General features: G+C 45.6%; 1 protein-coding gene across 1 annotated transcript in view; it reads right to left on the bottom strand.

The window, feature by feature from the left end:
• Positions 1–145: 145 nt before the first annotated feature.
• Positions 146–20,773, bottom strand: part of MYO9A (myosin IXA) — a gene marked incomplete at both ends in the record, with an annotated part of 44,492 nt that continues 23,864 nt past the window's right edge. The window contains 17 exons of the mRNA XM_009709034.1: positions 146–251; positions 600–728; positions 1,290–1,482; positions 3,735–3,796; positions 4,681–4,792; positions 5,491–5,538; positions 6,521–6,709; positions 7,394–7,510; positions 7,962–8,185; positions 8,779–8,936; positions 9,333–9,445; positions 14,074–14,286; positions 14,788–14,869; positions 16,410–18,059; positions 19,015–19,325; positions 19,560–19,709; positions 20,221–20,343. Coding sequence (XP_009707336.1) covers positions 146–251; positions 600–728; positions 1,290–1,482; positions 3,735–3,796; positions 4,681–4,792; positions 5,491–5,538; positions 6,521–6,709; positions 7,394–7,510; positions 7,962–8,185; positions 8,779–8,936; positions 9,333–9,445; positions 14,074–14,286; positions 14,788–14,869; positions 16,410–18,059; positions 19,015–19,325; positions 19,560–19,709; positions 20,221–20,343 — 3,980 coding nt within the window. The remainder of the gene's footprint in view (positions 252–599; positions 729–1,289; positions 1,483–3,734; positions 3,797–4,680; positions 4,793–5,490; positions 5,539–6,520; positions 6,710–7,393; positions 7,511–7,961; positions 8,186–8,778; positions 8,937–9,332; positions 9,446–14,073; positions 14,287–14,787; positions 14,870–16,409; positions 18,060–19,014; positions 19,326–19,559; positions 19,710–20,220; positions 20,344–20,773) is intronic.

Below are 20,773 nucleotides of genomic sequence, written 5' to 3'. Positions count from 1 at the left end.
ATACCTGGGGTTGCCCCAACCCATGTGCAAGACCCTGCACTTGACCTTGTTGAAGGTCAGGTATGAAGGTATGAAGGTCAGGTACGAAGGATGCCTGAGCATCCTCCCCTTGCCCATTGCCTGAAGTTTCCCTGGCCCAACGTACCTCACCAGGTGGAAGATGAGACGCTCCAAGGTGCTGAGATGGGTGCGGGAGAGCTGGTCGATGACCGAATACACTCCCCGCACTGTCTCCTTCCTCTCCTGGAGGCCTGGGGAGAAAGCACCAGCGTTTAGGGGCGGTTTCTACTTCTTCCTCCTATTTAAAATGATACCTTACTTACTTTTACTACTGAAAAGATGGATCTTCTGGCTAATGGTTTGGACTGAAATCCGCTGAATTGTGATGCAAATGCATGCCACCAAAGGCAAGCGCGAACTGCCCGTGGCTTTGCATAAAAAAACCCCTTATAGCCAAAAAGTTAGACTCTGAAACTGGACAAATGTAATTTGGCAAAACCAGCTGGTTTAGGCCCAAAGAGTAAATAAAAAGTTCAGCACTAAAAGCAGCTACTGTTTCCCTCTACCAAGGGAACAGGATAGCGAAGGAGGCTCCTTACCCATTGCCCGCAGAAACTCCTCGTAGAGCTCAAAGGTCATGAGAGGGTTGGGCAGATCTCGGAGCCACTGCTTAAACACACTGGCAATGACGTGGATGTTGTAGTCGTCTAAATTCACGTTATCGATGTCTGGGTTTGGCAGCAGATTGAGGCAAAAGAAAAAAACAAGAGGCAAGGATCAATATGAAGTCGTTAGTGAAGCCAGGGGGTTGGACTAGATGACTTTTAAAGGTCCCTTCCAACCCAACCCATTCTATGATAAGTTACTCCTCTACGACAAAAAATGTCCATGTGCCAACCCAAAACCACACAGTGTTTAATGGCAAGAAATCCAGCACCTGATTTCAGCTCCATGTGTTAAAATTAGAGAGAAATGCAGTTCCCAGGACACGTAACCTTAGGTGGGACAAGGATTTCTTTTCTTGCTGGTATCAATTGCTATGGTGTAAGGCAGGCAGCATCTTCCCTCAACTAGAATGACTTTTTTCATGTATTGCACCCAAAAAAGCATGAATTGGTGACTCGAGTTTTGGTTGGAGACGTGAAAGCATCACTCGCACGGCCCGCAGCTGGGGAAGGCAGGACTGCTCCCTTGTTTTCTCTTGGTGAAGCATCCCACCTTCCTTACATCCAACCTTGCTGTTGCAGAGATTTTACTTCCTGTGTATTTTTTTTTTCCCATTCTTTTACCTGTATCGAGTCCTTGCCGCAGCTCCTTGATCTTGTTAGTGGACCCTGATTTTCTGTAAATGCCCTCTGTGTACAGCCCATGCATTTCGATGTAGTTGATGAGCTTCTCCACCAGCACCGGCACCGCTCGCTCCTCGCTGGTCAACCGGGAGAGCTCCACGCCAAATTGCCGAGATGAGAGCTCAGGGTCATACTGAAGAGGAAAAAGGAAAAAAAGTGTTTTAAAATCCTTTTAATGCTGGTGTAGCATTTGTATCTGACTGCTGTTCAGACTTCTTCAGCTGGTCCAGGTGATGGGCAAGTCAGTTTAATGAAGGACAGGACAGCCAGCAAAGTATGTCTTGCAATGTTAAATTGGTCTCTGGACATGCACATAAAAGTTTGGATTTTCTTTCTTTAACCACCCCACTGTGGTTATATTCTCAGCCTGGCTGAGCCAACGCAGCTGGGCATGGTCCTTCTCCACCTCCTGCCCCTCTTGCACCATCTCCAGGGATGATTTCACTCCTCAAAGAGGATGCGTGAAGGAGAATAAGTAAATCTGAGTCTGGGGTACTTAGATCAACCTGCAGCATCGGCAATTACAAAATGTCTGTGAACAAACATGATGCCAAAACAAGAGCATGAAAAAAACCATCTACATCTGTCAGGAAAGACCCTTTTGCTGGCTGCAAATGCTCAATGAAGACTTGATATCTGGCAAATTCAAATATGAACAAAGTCCTTCTGCACAGGAGATTGTGAGTGGGAAAAGTCAAAAGACCCAATAAAATTTTGACATAAATGCCCGGCCTCAGGAAAAGGAAAGTGACACGGCACACACTGCAACCCAGTCAGCAGCAAGGCGATGGCGACTGTGACCCAGCTCCCCTTATAATCACTCCTGCATCTTTGTTTTTCCCATGTCACTCTTTCATCAATTGTGTCAACCTTTTGAGATAATGTGGGGAAAATGCCCATGCTGTTTCATGCTCTAGGGGAAAAAACCACCCTAGGAACATCTAGTCTTAGCTACCAGTTGAAATTCATCATCTACTGTTCAACCAGCGTGCTTGGCTGCTAAAACCACCAGCAAATGCGATGCCACAAAACCCATATGCTACTTTACTCAAATCAAGTAGCTCTGAGATGAGGACCAAGCATGGGTGAAATTAATTCTATGCCTATCAAGAGAGACGAGCTTGGTGTTTGCTCAAGTTCACCACAGATCTGGAGAAACAGATCCAGTCTGGGACAAGGCTAACGGTTAAAAAATCAACCACTGCCAGAAAATAAAGACCTCTTTCTCAAAGCATAATAGATGGTTTGTGGCTCCCCGTCACTGAAAACAACCCTAAAAACGTTAAGCCACCAAGTGCAGACAAGCCAGAGCCTTCCTGGAGAAGGACCTCCAACTGCTGAAGCGGAAAGCTACCATGGAGATATGGTGAACTCGCTTCCTTGGGTATAGCACAAGAACTTCCTTGTGCAGAGAAACCCCATGAAACGAGAAGGCTCCAAGCATCTCTGAGCTTCTCTGAAAAATCAGCCATCTCATTGAACTTCCCAGATTTTAGAGCAGAAACTCATATGAGGCGTGCCCAGCTCTTGCAGAAATATTGTCAGAAATTGAAAGAGTGCAGCAGAAATACTGCATATATTCAAAATACAAATATATGCAAATATATAGATCTTCAATGTATATATTCAGATTATTTCTTAGGAAAAATGTAATCATGCAGCTTTATGGAGGCTATATGTTACGGAGGCTGTTCTTCCTCAAGAAGTCTCCCAGGGAGCTGAGAAAGCTTTGCACACATTATTATTCTGGCTGTATTATCCTCCTTTTGGGCACAAAGTAAACTATTTAAAAGAAAAACCACCAGATCTTGATGATTCATTGTTAGCTGGGGCAACCTGCGTCATTCATTCACTGTCCTCCATACCCTTAAACCCAGCAAACAATATTTAATTCCCCTCTAAGGAGCACGGTGAGTGCTGCAGCATCCTCCGCTCGCCCGTCCTCGCTCAGCTGTAGTAGTGCTGCTGCTGTTTGGGGACCGTGCCGTGAGCCTGAGCAGGGACCAGCAGGGTTAACAATAATCCGTATTTCCAAGAATAACCCCACATTTAGGAATAACACCACATTTCCAAGTCCTTAAAAGCTATAAAACAAGGCAGCTTTCTATTATTCAGTGTGGTTACAAGGCAGGGAACATCACTGCAACATCTGCTGCATGACTGGGCAGACATATAGTGATGCATCGCTGTGTTACTCCCAAAATACATGCAAACACCAAAGCACTGCTTGGAGAGACCTCCAGGGATCTCTGGTCCAAGCTCCTGCTCAAAGAAGGGTTATTGCCAGCATTATATCAAGTTCTGTGCTTGCAAACATTTTTTATGCAAGCTTGGGATCGCCGTCTGAAAGGTATTTAATAAAGAAAAGGAATGAGAGACATTTACCTTTTTGGAGCACTTGGCCGTGGTTTTAAGACAGCACTTCTTATGACAAGCATATTTACATACTGCAATGAAGAAAAATAGTATTTAATAATCCAAAAAGTCAGACTGCCGGAGAAATATGAATGGATATGAATTAAATAGCTCCTCTCAGGACTAGCAAGTCAAAAGCACATTGAATTTGCAGTTCCCACGGGCCAAGTCTATATTAGATCCACTCAACCCAAGAAAAAAATGAACCTTTTAATTTTAAAGGTCCCATATTTAAGTCCCTGAAACATTAAAAAAACCCTGATAGATCAACTTGGAAAATAATCCATGAGTCATTCTGAGCTATCAGACATGAATACCCTCAAAGAGGTTGGAAATAGCACCTAATTTGTATTCTTCCTGCACTGGACATCAGCCTGAAGTACCCCAGGGTTGGTACTGTCAACCTAATCAAAGAAATGTTGGAAAAACCAAAGCTATGGATCAAGCTTTCCCATCGGTCCTCCTCTATTTTCCCAATCTCCCCAAAAATTCCATGCCTGGAGGTCAAATAGGCTAAGTCAAATGAATTCACCATGGTCACAAGACCTACAGGCAACCTACAGGCTAAAGCCATAGGGCACGTGTGCCATACCCAACCCTACCATCCTTCCTACCATGATACTTAAATAAGGTTTGACCATATGGGATGACCATATAACCTTATGGGATAAGACGTGTAACACAAAGCTCCCACGCACAAAACTAACGGTACTATGAGGACTGGAAGGACTGCTGGAATAGACTTACTAATTGATTTCAGAAATCTTTAAGATCTGTCCCAAAAGCTCTTCTAACATGAAAAAACCCAAATTATTTGAGTGAGGTTGCAGGAAACAGCAGCAAACACCTTTCAAAGTCCAAAAACTCATTGCTGTGATACAATCACATGAAAAAAGACCAAAGAGAGCATGCTTACATTTACAAACAGAAGCCCTGTCCATTATCCAGATCAAGGAGGAACAATATTCACAGTAGGTGGGGATGCTGTACTGGGTTGCCTTAAAAATGTGACCGTTGTGCTCTTCCACCTGCGACAATAAAGGTTGGGTTGTGAGAAAAACGAGATGGGTGTGTAGTCTGCTGCAAAGCGGAGAGATGAACATGGTCAGCTCTCCAGCTTTTAGGTGTTATTTGCCTTTTTTGCTATTTTTGTTTCCTTTTCAGCCCAATGATCCTATAGGCAACCCAAACAGACATCCAGCCTGTATGGGAACTGAACCATCATGGAAACTGGTTAGAAACTGTGTTCGACTGAGGTTGGCTGCTCAACTTCTTTATGTTAAGAAGGTCTTCTATGCATCCATGGCCCCTTTTGCTCTGTGCCTGCATCCTTCCTAGTACTATTATACCTTTGAGGAAAAAAGGAGATGTAATCTCCTACATCTCTGATATCAGAGATGTAAAACACACACTATAAGTTTATGCAGAAACCCAGAACACTTTCTGTTTCACTCTCAATTCTTCTATAATAACTCTCAGCATTATGTTTACTGTCTTGACTGATGTGGGACGTGTTTTCAGAGAACAATCTACAGTGATCCTTGATCAAACAAACCAAATCCACCTCGTCCATCTTTCTAGCATGTCCTTTCACAGCTGCACGTTCATTATGGTGTGATGTTCAGATCTCAGCATAGGATGTGTCATGAGCAGGTCTCCTGTCGCTCATCATTCTGGCCACAGGACATAAATTTTTTAATGTGCAGGCATTGAATGCTCAACTCACCACATCTGATTCCTTTTTTCTTCTCTTTTTTCGTTCTGTTTTTGGCACCTGGTATTAAAAAGAGATTTAAGTGTATTTATGGGCAATTTCCCCAGGTAAAGTGTACAGAAGACTTGTATCTAACGTTGCCCACTGCTTTCTAGCCCCATCCTCCAGTGCACCTGCAGCCCCAGGACAGTCACTCTAGAAAATCCTCCTACAGATCACCACGTTCTCAGAAATCCCCTGGACAATTGTCCCCATCTTCATCTCAGAGTTGACATTAGCTGTTGCTCTAGCTCCAAGTCCAGCATCAGTGACCTAAAGCTCTCCCATCTCATGCAATACACCCAAGGAGAATGTGGCACAGCACTGCAGCCAGAGCTGATGCTCAATCTGCTCTGAAGAAAATCTGCCTGGAAAGGAGCCTAGGGAGGACTTCAAGCAGAAGAGCCAGAAGATGGTGTTTATTGTACAAATATCCCATCTCCCAAGCCCAGCCTGAGACCCCGTGGTTGTCCTCGCACACAAAACGGAGCAGAAAGCAAGGAGATCAGGTTTGTGAAAGGCACACTGCAAGCTCTGACAGATCTAAAAACTGTACCTAGACCCTGAGGACAGCCACTGTCTCTGTCCCCCTCTCCTGCAACCCAACTGATGGTGAAGTATGTGGTCACTTGGGAAGAGGTCAAGAGACTAGGAAAGCTTGTATCTCACTTTCCCTCAAAGATGGAAAAAAACCTCCCAAACTAAAAGAGCAGTATGAGGAGCTGCCTTTCCAACCGTCCACAGATGGTTGCAGCTTTGCCCTGGAGACATCATCTACACATTGGCACTGGCCAAGGCCCAGCTCAGCCCAGATGTGAACTGGGGTTTGCTGAGCCGAGTGAAACGCAACCAATGAATCACACCTTGCATGCCAGCTTATGTTGTCCACCTCAGCTTAAAGCAGAGGAGAAGACAACAGAGGTTCCCACGCGTCTACAGAGAGCACAGCCCCGCAGAAAGACAGTTCCCAAATCTTCAAGGGCTTAAGAAAAGTGCCGACTACCTTCACCGCAGTGTAATCCAGGGGTTTGTACTCTATCATATATTCATCCAGGAAGACTTTGAAGGTATTGACCCAGACTTTAACTGGAGACTCACTCCAGTCCCTCTGCTCAAGTCTCATGGTCTTCTCCAGAATCTGCTCGAATAAGGCATAGAGGTCCTTATAGCGGATGCTTTTCCCATCATCCATCTTTTAAGGAAATAGAAGCAAAAAGAAAAGTGATTTTTATACACCCCAGACTGCCTGTTCTGCTTCATTTATTTCAGCCTGACTGGCTTCCAACCGCTTGGGGAAAGTCCCAGTATGATTAAAAGAAGAAAAAAAGGATCATCTAATAGAGAGGTGTTTCGTGATCTTTGGCAGGGTGGCTTCTCAGTGCTCAGAGCAGGAAGATGTTAAGTGCCAGCCCAAGTCTTAGAGGGAACTTTTCATACAATCTGGGCAATAAAATAGCTTTTTTTGATCACTGCCATCATAAGCCATAGGAATCATTGCTCAGATTTAGAAGTATTAGAAGAGCAGAGCTCTGCGTTGCTCAGACATCTCCACCACTCACAAATGTGAACACAAAGGTTTCCAGGCTCTTTGGGTAGCAAATAGGCCTTTATTTACTTACTGTCATCTCCCATTTGACTAGGAGCAAGCTGTAACGAGATCAGAAATCTCCACTCAATGTATATTGAGAGCTGGCTAACGAGGAAGAGTTAGTCCAAATTTACAGCTCGTGAGACTGAATACAACAGAAAGGCATCCATCCTTTGGGATGAGCAGGCCAGGAACAGAAGGTTTGGCAATGTCTCCACCAGCAGGAGGACCCAAAGCATCTCATTTCTCCTGGAGGTAGGAGTTCTCACCTGTTATCCAGTCACTTACCGCCAACGCTGAGGAGTAAAAGCTGAAGATGTTTTGTCGGAATTCCTTCAATGCTTTCTTGAACACGACATCCACCAGCGTGTCCTTCTTGCTGTCCTCATTATCCAGCTCATTCATCTGGGAAACCAAAGAGTTTTATGCACCCATGCCACTTTTGCTGCAGCAGAGCATGTGAGACGAAGCAGTGCTAACAAGCAGCTTGCTCCACCACAGGCAGACAACGTTAATAATGATTATAAGGTGGTTTCTCCTGCATGCAAACTAGAAACATAAGCATTTCCCCGCAGCCTTCAACTCCTGCCCTCCTAGGTCACCCATTTCTGATGCCACCAGGGGCAGCTCAAAGCAATGGAAGCACTGAAGCTGCTGTGCCTGTGCAGAGTGACCGCACGGTGCATGCACCGTGTGCCCATCTTTTCTCCCAAGCCTGCTCTGGTGTGTGCTGTGCACCCTTAGATAAATTATTAGTACTGCTACTGCTGCCCTCAGGATAATTTTGGCTTTGTTTCCTCCATCTGCTCTTTGAGCTCTCTGATGATTTAGCTGGAGCAGTGAGGATAGGAGTTACCTTTTTCAGGAGAAACTCATCCATGCTCTTCAAGTCGCTAGCGCTGGTTATGATCTGCAGCGAGTCATTCTGCCACTGCACGGGCTCGAGAGTCACGTTGCTGATCTTGACACTGCGCTTGCGTTTCACTTTGGGAGAGGGCTCCTTGTTCTCCTTAAACTCCCGCCGGTGGATACTGGACAGCTCGGGACTCCGTGGAGGGGTCAGGTGGTGAGGACCCAAGTCTACAGGTGATAATTAAAAAGGGGGAAAGCGATTGAAGAGCAGATGAAAAATAATTCTGCCACTAAAACAGGGAGATGGGCATCGGAATAAACCTGTGGAGAAGAAAAGCACTGTGTGGTCCTCATAGGAAGATTAAATATAATTTCTCTTTTGGTTATTTCCTCCATCAAGAGGGGAAACACCTGTCCATGTCCAGATGGCTGCTGGGAGGATCAGCAACATGGAATTCCTTGAGATCCGTTTTGGATCCCACCCTCTAACCTACTTGCCACTGTTTTGTCAAGACGCCGTCCATGAATTCAAGAGATGTGAACCAGCACGGACTTTTCATTTGTGCAGCTTCCCAGCCCGTTTTCCCACAGCAGCCTCAGCTAAACCACACATTGTACACGTATATTTACAGATGGCCTGACCTTATAGATAAGTGAACCTTCCTTGGTTCTATATCTTTACCCAAGCCCCAATATATTGGGCTACATACGCTTGGTTGTAGCATAAAGCCAGATTTACACTAGCTTTCCCCTCTGCCATGAAAGCGAACACAATTTCTTTGCTCCTTGCAGCACCGGCACCGTGCCATCCCACCACTTACCTTCACCAAGCTGCAAGCCAGAAATCACCTCCCTGCCGGGAGCTTCTTGCTCTGCGTACAGCTCCAGCAGCTCAGACTGGGTAGCAAGCTTCTCCCGTGGGGTCTTCTTCTCCCCCTGCTTTCCCTTCACCCAGAATCTCATCTTGGCTCGCTGAGGCCTGGAAATAAGTCGTGGAAAGAGGAACTGCCTTAACTAGGAAAATGTCCTTCTACCCAAAACTACTCCGAATCTCCTGGACCTTCATGGTATTTGAGGACAAGTTAAATCCACACAACTTCTACTAGGGAAACCAGGCTACTCAAGTTTCACACATGCAGTTGGGTGGTTTGGGATAAGATGTCTGGCCTATGTCATCAAAACTTTATCGTGATATGAGCAGGACGCCTCTTCTAATTGGGCATGTCCATGGTCACGTAGGAAAGGTGGGACGAGTAACGCGCCTGCTGGCTTTGGCTGGTGGAGCTCCAAAGGAGCTGGGGTGGGTCAGCAAGGTGATGGAGAGCAAGAAGGACATGGGACGGACTTGTCTCCCATCTCCAGCCGTGTTTCCTACCTCCCATCTGGAGCCAGGCTCTTCTGCGTGGCCGCCAGCTTTCCGATCTCACCCTGAGACATGGTTTTGTGCAGTTTCGTTTGGCCTTCCCCAGAGGTGAATCGCTGCACTGTCTGTAATGATTCCAAGCATGAAGTGTTTAAAAATGAGACAACTCTTGGGATACCAGCTGATTTTTTTTTTTTTCCCCTAGCAAAAATTAGATATTGCATCTGTTATGTCTTCCTTTCTACCTGCCTACAGGTGAAAAACTACAGTCCTGTTGAGCTAGCTATAACTAGAGAAATATTTTAATGGCTCCTAAAAAAGAAATGCATTTCCCTTGCTTCAACTCTACATCAAGGTCCAACCTTCTTTCTCCTTGAGCAACCAATGATGAAAATCAGTGTGCACCAAGCCACAGGTCCTCATCACTCAGTCTGCACAACTGCTCCACTGTCTTGGTCTGGGCAGCCCAGCTCTTCATCCCAGAAGAGCCAACTTAGCCATGATATGATTTGTGGTGTTCCTAGCACCAAAGGAACCTTCAACCACATGGATCTGTCCCAGCAGAGTTTCCTCCTCCACTTTTGTTGAGGACTTTACAGAAAAGAAGACCAAAGTCTTTGTGCCAAGGACAGGTCAAAATGAACCCTTTAGAAATAAGAGATTCTGCAGCTCTAATACAACGGATCTCTGCTTTCACCACCATTTAAAATGCTCTGGGATCATTTTTAAGGGTGAAATGAATTTGCAATAATTTAACCTAAGAGGATTCCATGAAATAGCCTAGAAAGAGTCTTGCCAATATTTTTAAAAATAGTTATTTTTGTTCTTTTTTGCCAAGATTTCTTTTTTCTGTGATTTCAGAGTTGGACTCCTGGAGGAGAGACTTTTGGCATGAGGAAAGCAGGGAATCAGGTGGTATGAAAGGATTTGGGAGATGACAGTCAAATATCTCCTGTAGCTTTCCCATCACCTAGATGTCTCTGCTGAATTCACTGAACTTTTAAGCATTAATTTTTCTTCTATTAAACATATTTCAAATAAAATTATATAAAATAAGGGCTGCAGGGGAGTCACATTTACCACATTCACTCTTCTTCAATGTTTTATTTTTCACCCCTGGACTAACCTCTCTACCAGTCAGGAGGTGGCAGCATATCAGGCAAAATTGCCACTGGAAAAGAAAGAAACGGCCTGAACTATCAAAGGGTTTCTTGTTCCTCTTGCTCTCACATTTAGGTGATGATCACACATAAATTGCGGATGGACACTGGGGAAAAAAAAACCCTCAAAACCCATAAAAGTGATTTCTATCCAGCCCAAACTTACTACTTGCTTTTAAAAACAATCTATTAAAATATTTGTTCCCGTGATATAGTTTTGTTCTCAAGTAATTTCAACCTTTTAATCACTTTCAGTGTTTTGTTTTAAAAAAAAAGGAAAGTATTTTTGGGGGGCATTTACAGATTTTTGAAAATAGGGACTAAAAGGCATTTTTGGCATGAGATCCTTCTGTTTGAGGGACTCCTCCAAGAAGCTCTGAAGGGGAAGGTCCTCATCTGGATGGGAAACCTCAGATGTCAAGATGAGCCTCTGCACTGGAAAATCCCTGGCCAGGGAACACCAAAGCATCACATGCGGGCAAACGGCAATAGCCAGAGGTCTGGATTTGTCCCCTGGATGAAGAGGGGACTAAATATTTTTTCCTCTGAAAAAGCAACCCGTATTTCTTCCACCCATTCTAGCAAGAGGTAACTATGGCCAAGTGACTTGTCCCAGTAGGCAGCAGTACTATGTGCCACATCGAAGAGCTTCCTAAAGCACAATGCTCCCTCTGAATGGCTTAGGACAAGAGATCTTCTTTCATTGCTGGCTCCTCAGGTGCGCTTGGGATCAGCTGACAGATACTTGGACTATGTTCATCAATTCACGGCTTTAGTACAGAAGTTGTAGCAAAATGACTGCTTTGTTATCCAGGTCCCTCTCTCTAAGAGCCTCTGCTGAAGGAGGATGTATTCAGAAGGCATTGCTGGTGTGGTTTCTCCAACCAAGGCTTTCCATTTATCTCCTGCAGGAAAGCTCTCCAGGCTCAGGTACAAAACAGAAGGGGTATTAATATGTGCTGACCACAGCCCGGAGCTATTCCTCTCACTTGTATTTATCTCACCACAAGGTAGCTTAATCCTTGGCTATTCACTAGCCAAAGTACTCAAGCAACCTTTGAGGGCTTGGTCTTGCCAGGAAGCCCTTTAGCCTGAAAGGCACCTTGGAGTCAACTGTACCTTCAGCAGCCACCTTATATATTGGTGCACATTGAGTTTCAGCTCTGGCTGAAGATGCTCTTGGTCTTTGCTGCTCTGGGATACCCCAGACTTAGCTCAGGAGCATCGGTTTCTGGTGGACCTGTACTTACCAGCTGGTGAGACAAAAATCATTGACTTGACAGTCAAGAAACCAATGGGCAAAACAGGCAGGTTCAAGCCAGTGCAGCTAGTGAGCCATCACATGCTCAGCTTCACAAGGTCACACGTGATCTCTCTTTCGTCTATCCAGCAGCCCTCAGCCACTGAGCAGCACATTAAAAGAGTTTTTTTTGGAAAATTGTAGCTGGGGGCAGGAGCTGCATGAATAAGCTATTCACTAGCACAGAAACCAGCCCGTGCAGGGCGGCTGCCTGACTCGCCTTCATGTGAACATCACAAGACACAATGAATGTGTCTACCCAGATATCAACCTACTTGAGTTTGTACCCAAACCAACATGCACCAGTATTGCTCTATCAATGGCTACTCCATCATCTGCAACACCCAGCTGGGTTCTGCTATCAAATATGAATAAGCAGTCACTAAATTTTGCTACTTGTGGCGATCCTGATCCAGAAAAGCCACAAGCGAAAGGGCTGGTCCCAAACCTGCAATACAGAATACAGATGGAAACACTGTACACGTTGTCAGGACATACAGATGTAGGGTACACCACTGAGCACACAACTTCACAGGTAGCGTTTGCTAGAAAGCAGAACTCAACTGCAAAAGGGATGAAAGTGCTGACCACCAGTTAGAGCTAGTGATGGAGAACAGAGGAGAAGAGGGGCACAGGAGAGATAAGAGAGCTGGCACCTACTACTACTTGCATGCGGTGAGAGTTGTTAAACCAGGTGAGCAGAGTCCCAAGGAGCATTTCCAAAGAGTGGAATGAGCCAGGTCCCTCCCAAGGATGGAGCTTGCCAAGCACCAGCCCAGCACCTTTTGCATCCCAGTAGAAAAGATTTCCATGGGTAAAAAACCCTTAACGCTTTGTAAGAGGGTAGCCTCCAGGAACACAGCACAGCACTCAGGTACAGCGTGGCCCCTCCCCCAGGGCTTTCACCAGGCTGTGTAAAATACTGTATTTTACTACATAAAATTCTCCCTTGCCTGATCTACAAGCAGGGAGATGTGCAAAGATGTAGCCAAGCGATCTCAGTTCAGAAAGTCATGTCTTTCAATCAGGTTTTGAGTATTCCTGGCTCAAAACCCCTGGAAATTTATCAAGCATAACCTTAAAAATTCATGGAATTTATAAATCTCTGCCCTCTTCCAGTGATGAAATTATCCTGGGAAAAAAATATCCTTTATAATAAAAGCTGCTAACAGAAAAGTCACGAAAAGCCCTCCTTGGCCACCTGCCTTTCTTGGAAAAGCAGATTTTAGGATCGCACAAGATATTTGCTGGACCCACAGCAATGCTGTAGCACAAAATAAATTGCTGACTTTGGTTTTTATGCTTTTCTTCGGTTTTATGCTCAGCTTCACATCCAGCACCGTAGCTGAAGCAGAGAAGCAAGGCAGCTTTACTCAATGATCCACCTGAGCTCTTATAGCAGGAGACAATTCCTAGTGTTTATCCACACTTCTACGGGAACACCTCCACCATCTCAGGAAAAAAAAATAAAAAATGAGTGGGTTGGAAGCTGTTGGCCTCTTCCACTCCTGAAACCCCTCAGCTTGTGATTTTTCCAAAAGCAGCTTATCCAGGCGGGAGATTAAGCCTAAGATGCAAATGCTCTGCAGCACAGACTCATGTAGCACAGTGCTGCAGCCCGTGGACCTGCCAAGGGACATCACTTGCCGTACTTGAAAAAGCCACTGAGGTTGTTTTCGTTTTGTTTTTTTGTTTTTTGTTTTTTTTTTTAACCCCTCTATTTCACTCTCACTATATTTTTATTGCCTAATTTACATGTTTTTGCTTTCTCTAAGACACGATCTACCAGCATTGCTCCAAGAATTGAGGACTGAATAATCATCAGATACTGTGGCTAAGGATACAAAATCAAAATTAATAGAAGGTGCAAGATTTTTATTGTTTTCATTGTTGTCTGTTGTTTTTTGGACAATATTTGCTTTGATCTTTTCTATGGGTGTGTGTAGATCATTTTTAGAGCAAAAGGATCCTGGGGGACTTTGCTATTGAGGTTAAAAACCAAAAAAAGATAGGTAGCTGTGCAATACAAGTTGCGATGCTACAGGAAAGCTACAGAAACCGTAGCTGATATCAAATCAAGCCAGAAAACATCCCCACAGCCAAGAAATACAAATGATTTCCCCATTTTGCAACCATTTCTACTGTGTTCGCTGAGTCTACCCATCTACAGCATCCTTGGAAGTGGGAGAAGCAGCGGTGGAGGGATCAGTGCAGCTAAGGTTAGCAAAGGAAGGCTCCCACAGCTCCACTTGCTCCCCTGTTTTATTTCCCCCACCACGTTGGAAAAAATTACCATTTCAGAGTCACTGTAACAGGCCTGCCCCAGCCGGGCTGCAGGCACCACTTCGGGATGAGGAGGTTGGTCAGAGGAGAGAAGGAACTCAAAATTGCCATCGTAATCATCTTCCTCCGTATCCCCCTCCCCATCAGCAAAAGTACCTCTAGTCAAGAAATCGGAGCGCGTCCGCGCCATGCGGGCTTTCTTTTTATGGGTCGGTCTGGGAACCTGCTTGACCAAATGATAAAACAAACAAACAAAAAAGTTTTTTAAAATAAAAATGAGATTCTACCAATGTTTGGCATCATAGTACAGCCTTAAGACTTCTCTGAGTGACACTGCACCCCATGGAGGGGACATAATATTATATCTAGTGCAAAAAAAAAAAGGACCAGGAAAAACAAAAACCAAGGCAGCACGGTGAAAATGGACAATCATGGATGTTACTCAAACGTACATTAAACCAAACCAAGACAAGACTGCGTTGGACAGTGTTTGCCATCAGGACCGCAAGATCTTTTTCATCCAGAGCTACTATGAATTAATATTATGGGGGCTTTTTATTTTTAAGAGAAGGTGTGAAGGTTGCCATACTGTGATATCTCCCTTCCCTAAGTCTAGCGGCCCTTGTGCTTTATAGTTCACTTCTTTGAGAGAAAACTGACAGAATAAGGGGTTTTTCCCCCGCCCCGTTCAATTAAAAGAGAAAATAAGCAAGCCACAACCTACCTCTCCTCTGCCAGACCCCGGCATCTTAAACGGCTTCCTAGCCAGTTCACCCTTGGAAAGGCATTGATGATTTGCTTCTCTGCTGAAATAAAACAGAACAGAGATGTTTCATCGTCTCCTAAAAGCCTTCCTACCGTGCCAGCCCAGCTCGCAGGAGCATACAAGTGCGCAGCCCAAGCAATCAAGACCAAATTGTAAATTTGAGGTCATGGGGTTTTGGAATCGCTTTGAACGCTTCAGGATTTGAGTTAATATCAAAGGACAAGAAAATACGAAGTTCTGCCTGCCAATTCTACCCATCATGGTGGTTATGGATAGTACCTTTTCACTTCTGGATTCTCAAATGTGATTGTTCTGTTGCAGAATAAAAAGTAAAATACAGGAATTTGTAATATTTTTTTTCCTGTTGCTTGTTCTGTGCATGAACCAGGAAAAGAAATGGAAAGAAATTTTTCTGGGGGAAGACTATTCTCAAGTACTCACTTCCAAACCAGTTTTCCAGGACCTCTTGCAGATTTTCATGCAAACTGATTCAGAAGGACAGCATCCTTGCTTTGCATCTAATGTAGCATTAAAAAATACACCCACTTAAGCTGCTTTTTGCTCAGCTTACTCTTTCTACCATCACTTCTAAATAAAACCCTCACCATGCCCATGCTGGCTCTATCGGGGGGCAAAGGGCTATTTTTTTATTGACCTCTCCTTTTCCCCCACCACGTGTGTCTGGACTGAGTTAAAGAACCTGCACAAATTAAATGGGAATCTCCTCCTGTCATAACAGCACATAAACCATAAGACTACTACACTTGGAGGTATCATCGTGAGTTATCAACAGTAAACATTCACTGGTAGCTTCTGCCTTGGAAAGGACACAGCAGGATTTGGGGGGGGTTATGTCCTTTCTGAGATAAATGGTCAAAACCTCTCCAAAATTAGGCAAGGCAGCTTAAGCACCACGATAGAGCGGGAGCAAGTGTTGTCCCAAGATCTTGCCATGGTCTCCAGACCCTGTGCCGGAGCAGTCCATCATTTAAGCAGCACGACGGAGGTGAACGACTGCTAGGCCCATTATACATGTAATTATGTAAGTGCATTCGTATCCCAAACTCTCTCCAGACAGTTGCCATTTTTTAATTTGCAATGGTAAGACTGTCCAAATGGCTGCGCTGGCTATGTTAATTATACAGTAAACAAGAAGACTCAAATTTTCTGTCTTATCTAGCCATGTCTACTCTGACCACCCAAAAATCCCAAGAATTTTTTCCTCATTTTTTCCCTTGAGAAATAAACTCCTATCACCATTCACCTAGGGCAAATGAAAGCAGTGTCGACCCTCTATCTCTTAACTCCCTTCACCTGCTAATGTCCATGATTATCTCCCCTGGCTTACATAATGCCCATCACATAAGAGATTGAGAAATCGTATTTCCAGTTCTTTTTCCTTTTCTTCTGATCTCTGCCTGCTCATTGCTAGAAGATCAAGAAACTTGTCTTTGTTTCACATGAGGTTTTGTACAGTCTCCAGAAACAACATTCTGGATCATTTGTATAAAATGGTCTCTAGCGGAACAAAAAGCCTACCAAGAAAGCCTATGGAGAAAGAACACCATCTTTTTACTCACTGGAGGCCAAAGGGATTGTCTTTTGGTGTGAAGAACATAGTGCTTGCCCTTGTCTCCTCGGTGGCCTGGTTGGGCATTCGGGGTTGCCGGAGGCGCTCCGTCCTTGAGAAGTGGCTGCCCAGGATGTCTCTGGGGTCCAGAGCAGGTCTGGAATGGCACCGGGGTTCCAGCACCGATCCCGATTGACCTTCTCTTCGCTCCATGAACATGCTGACAGGTCTGTCTTTGGGGGCACTGTGGGCTGGAGAGCTTCCCCTGGTCCCAACAGTGAGACCTTTAATGTCCACCGATGAGGTTGGAGTCACACCTGTGGTGGGGCTTTGCTCCCCTCTGCTCTGGGGGTGAAGGATGAGGACCGACTGAGGCCGGCTGTCTGGTTTTTTAGTTGGTTTAAGGGAGGCGTCCTTCATTCTGCTCTGCTCAGCCCTCTGCAAAGCCTCCACCCTCCCTTGCTGCTCAAAGGCCTTGCGTTGTCTCTCCAGAATTTCCTTCTGCTGACGGATCTGCTCCATCATCTCCCTCTCATTTTGCAGCTGAAGCTGCTTTTGCCGTTCCTCCTTCTCCACGTTGAGCTTTTCCAGTCTCTTGATGACAGAGTCTGGAGAATGGGCCTGTGTCACAGTTGCTGTCCCACGTTCCTCTCTTTTGGTAGAGGACTTCTGCTCTTCCTTCCCTCCCAAGGCTCTGCCCTGGTCTGACTCAGAGTCCTTCCTGACCTCAGAGAATGTAACTGTCCTCTCCTCTCTTTCCACTGCTTTGTTCCTCAGGTTATTCTCCATCAGCTTCATCTTCATGTTGTCTTGTGGGGGAATGTAGAAAGTAGGTAGGTTGCTGGAAAGGAAGGTTTCTCTTGGGTGTGCCTTGTCTATAACATTCTGGGGGTCACAGACCATGCGTTCCTTCATGGTGAGATTATCGGGTAGCTCCAAGTCTGAAGGCATCCTTCTGCTACTGGGTAAATTGCTGTTCACATCTGCTACACAGAAAGACTTCAGCAGATGAGGCAGGGGACTGCTAGGCAAAGACTCAGTGGAAAACGACGGCACACCTTGCTCGTCTAAAACTAAGGAAACGGGTTTATTACTTGGGGTATCTTCACAGCTTAACATCTCAAAGCTCCCTTGAGAGCTTTCGCTCTCTGGAGTTCCCTGAGGGGAATGAAGTGCCTCAGATACAAGGTCAGTGGACCACCGCTGCTCTTCTGAAGGTGACAGCCCGCCAGTGGACCGGACCTTGAGTAGCTCCAAGCTAAATTTTGCCTGTTCCAGTTCACGCATCCTCCGGCTTTCTCTTTTTGCACGAACCACTTTTTTCTGGTTGAGATCCTCCAGCGACTTTGGTCTCTCTCTCACGATGACCTCATCTTCAGTGTCCATCCCGCTCTGGCTACTGGCTCTCTCATGCCTTTTGTACAATAATTTCGCAGAAGTATCCAGTGGGTCCATGTGATTCACCCGATTATTCTCCATCAGCGATTTATGTTCCTCTATAGCTCTCACTCGCTCTTCAAATGAGCCATCCTCCCACTTAGAAGGGTCAGAGCCCTTGATTTCCAAAGCATCATCTGCCTCCAGTCCATAATCTTCTCTAACTGACAGGCCATTCTCCAGCTGCATCTCTTTTAATCGCTGCTCTTTCAAAGCTCTAAATCTGCAAGAAAGCAGAAAAACAGCATATTGTAACCCCGTGCCCACTCACGTCCCTTCAAGGCATGGCACCGGTGGCATTTCATCACCACCACCATCATCACCTTACCATATCATCAGCATCTCAAGCAACCCTCCTTGCACATCTGGTGCAAGACAATGTGAGTGCGTGTTCAGTTTTCAACCTTCTTCTCTAATGCCATCTCTCCTAGTCAAGGACTGCCCCAACGCACCTGAAAGCTCCTCTCATGCTGACGGCAGCAGCTCCAGCCTCCATCCCTGGTCTAGCTTGTTTGTAAGCTGATGGTGCCAGAAAAGCTTAACTCGTCGCACCCCCTTGGTTTCTCCATCTTCACCATCCTGTCTGGGCTGCCTCCGGTACAACTAGCAGGGACTCGCGCCCTGTGCCAAGAGCTCTTCGCAGCTCCCAAATCTTCCACCCTATGTCAAGGTGCTCCACAGCTTGCAGGCAGTGCCTACAGAGAATGAATCAAGACCTGCCCTGCAGCCAGCAAGCCAAGGCATGGCTGGAAACCCTCTCCCCTTCGCAGCAGCTGGCTCCAGTATCTCCTGTCCCTGCAAGACAGCGCAGCAACCAGATCGACGAGGCAATCTGAGTTAAAAATAGGCTACTTAAACTGGTGCTGCTGCCAAGGGGAAAGAAAAAAACTAGTGAGTATTTATGGCCTCAGCTTTCCACTGCCTACGTGCTCCAACCTGAAATAGGCTCTGCTTATTCTAAGAGTAGGACATGCAGCTAAATAAACTGCTTTGTTAGAAAGCATGGACAAACAAAGGATCAGGGTGGGTCACGAGAGGGTCAGGGATCCTACGAAGGGACACCACTCTCTGTAAGTCACCATAGTCTGAGCAGTGTCCGAATTCACATCAGCCACCTCCCTCCCCAATGAGCATCATCAGAAAATGTTTTCTTTTTTAACTGAGGTCAATGGTGTTACCTTTGTCGTGCTAAATATCCTCTGCATGCTGCTTGCAAGCAAATGACTTTGCTTCTGCTGGCTGTGTATGACTGCTTTGCACGGTGTCCTCGCCAGGCTGCCTGAATGCTGGTGGCCGCGTTGTGCCGCCGCTTGGCATACTCCCGCCAGCAGCTCTGGATGAGATGAGCTGCAAACTGCATCTGCAGGAACCTCCGCCTGTCCACGAAGCCACGCCAGTGGGTCTGAAGAACGATGGCAGCTTTGTTGAGGACAAGAGGGTCCAGGGATGGTTCGCCTTGCTTTCGGCTCTGGTAACTACGCCAAAATCTCTGCAAACACAGCAGGCAGTTCCCTGTAATGGGTGTTGTGTGGGGATGGGAGAGCACCCGTCCTCATGCAACCTTTCCAGCTCTGTCTCCCCCATTCTCAACTTATTATGGCACTAGGAGTCAAATCCTGATTGCAAGCTCCTTCCTTGGAGAGGGGACTTGATTTCGCCCATCAGCTGTATCTGTACGATTCGTGGATTGTAATTTGCAAGGAAACCAGGCACCTTCACCTACCTGTATGATCACTGCAGCTTGCCTTAAGCTCAGGAACTGCCTCCTGCACAGCACGCTGCGGAACCAGCGCTGCAGCAGCGTGATCCGGCGCAGCACCTCCTGATGGAGCAGGTCCTGCAGAAGCTGCCGCTCCCGCTCCTTCACGAAAACCTGGCCAAAAAAAACCACCCAAAAATCACTACATGGAAAGCTTCCGAGACCACCAGACAAAAGATTTAATCCTTCTGGTTTCTGTGTCCTAGATGCCCAGAAGAAAGTTCAGCAGCCGATTTCAGCTAAGCCACCTCTAACAGGTTTCTGTAGTTTCATCTACAGCCTGCGACTGTCCAAGCTCTGATTAACAGAGCCTCTACTTACCCTTCACGGGAGGCAAAATGACAGCTACTGTACCAAGCTGTATCTACACACAGACATAGTTTTGAAGGCTGCCTCATTACAACCAGACCTGTGACTTGGTTAACACAAAACAACAACGTTCCTTACTATTTTGCGTTAACAATATTCAAAGTTTCATTTAAGTCATTGGCTTCTGGTAAACAGAAGAAAAATAGTTTCATTAATTAAAGACATACATAAAGATGTTAATTTATCATTACAGAAATGCAGGCAAATGTTATATCTGTATCTTAAACATAAGTCCGAGTTGAGGATAAACATTTACCATTGTTCTTCCAACTTGGTAATTGTCTGGATCAAGTTTTATTTTCCGGAAGAAATCATGGATATTGTGCTTAGACGGGCTGATTCCTTGTGGCAGAAGGACATGGAAATGGTTCACAAAATCCTGAGAAGGAAAAAAAACCACCAAAATTCAGTTAGATGGGTCCTGCAGTATCCCTTTCTTCCATAAATAATGGATTTGCTCCACTAGCCACATGAAACGGGATCTATCGAGCGAACAGGAGGACAGATAGCATTTTATGGACTGGGGAACACCAAGTTTCGTCCACCATTTGTGGTTTGATGGCAAACACATCAAAGCAGGGACTCAGCAACTTTCAAATGTCTTTCAGTGTAGGAGGAGAGGTTCTGCAGAACCACGGGGTCATCTCAAGCAAAAAATGCTCCAAATCCTCAGCAAGGGCCACTACGGAATTGGGTTACCAGAATCTGCAAAGCATCTCTGAGATGCTCCATCGGTTACTGCTGTGAGGACTCAAAGATAGGAGGAGGTACGAGAGGAGAGATCCTCCCAAGTAATGTTGGGATCCATG

This window comes from Cariama cristata, unplaced genomic scaffold, assembly GCF_000690535.1.
Source record: "Cariama cristata isolate BGI_N322 unplaced genomic scaffold, ASM69053v1 scaffold18731, whole genome shotgun sequence".
In the NCBI taxonomy this organism is placed as follows: Eukaryota; Metazoa; Chordata; class Aves; order Cariamiformes; family Cariamidae; genus Cariama; species Cariama cristata.
This window is presented reverse-complemented; position numbering and strand designations above follow the sequence as displayed.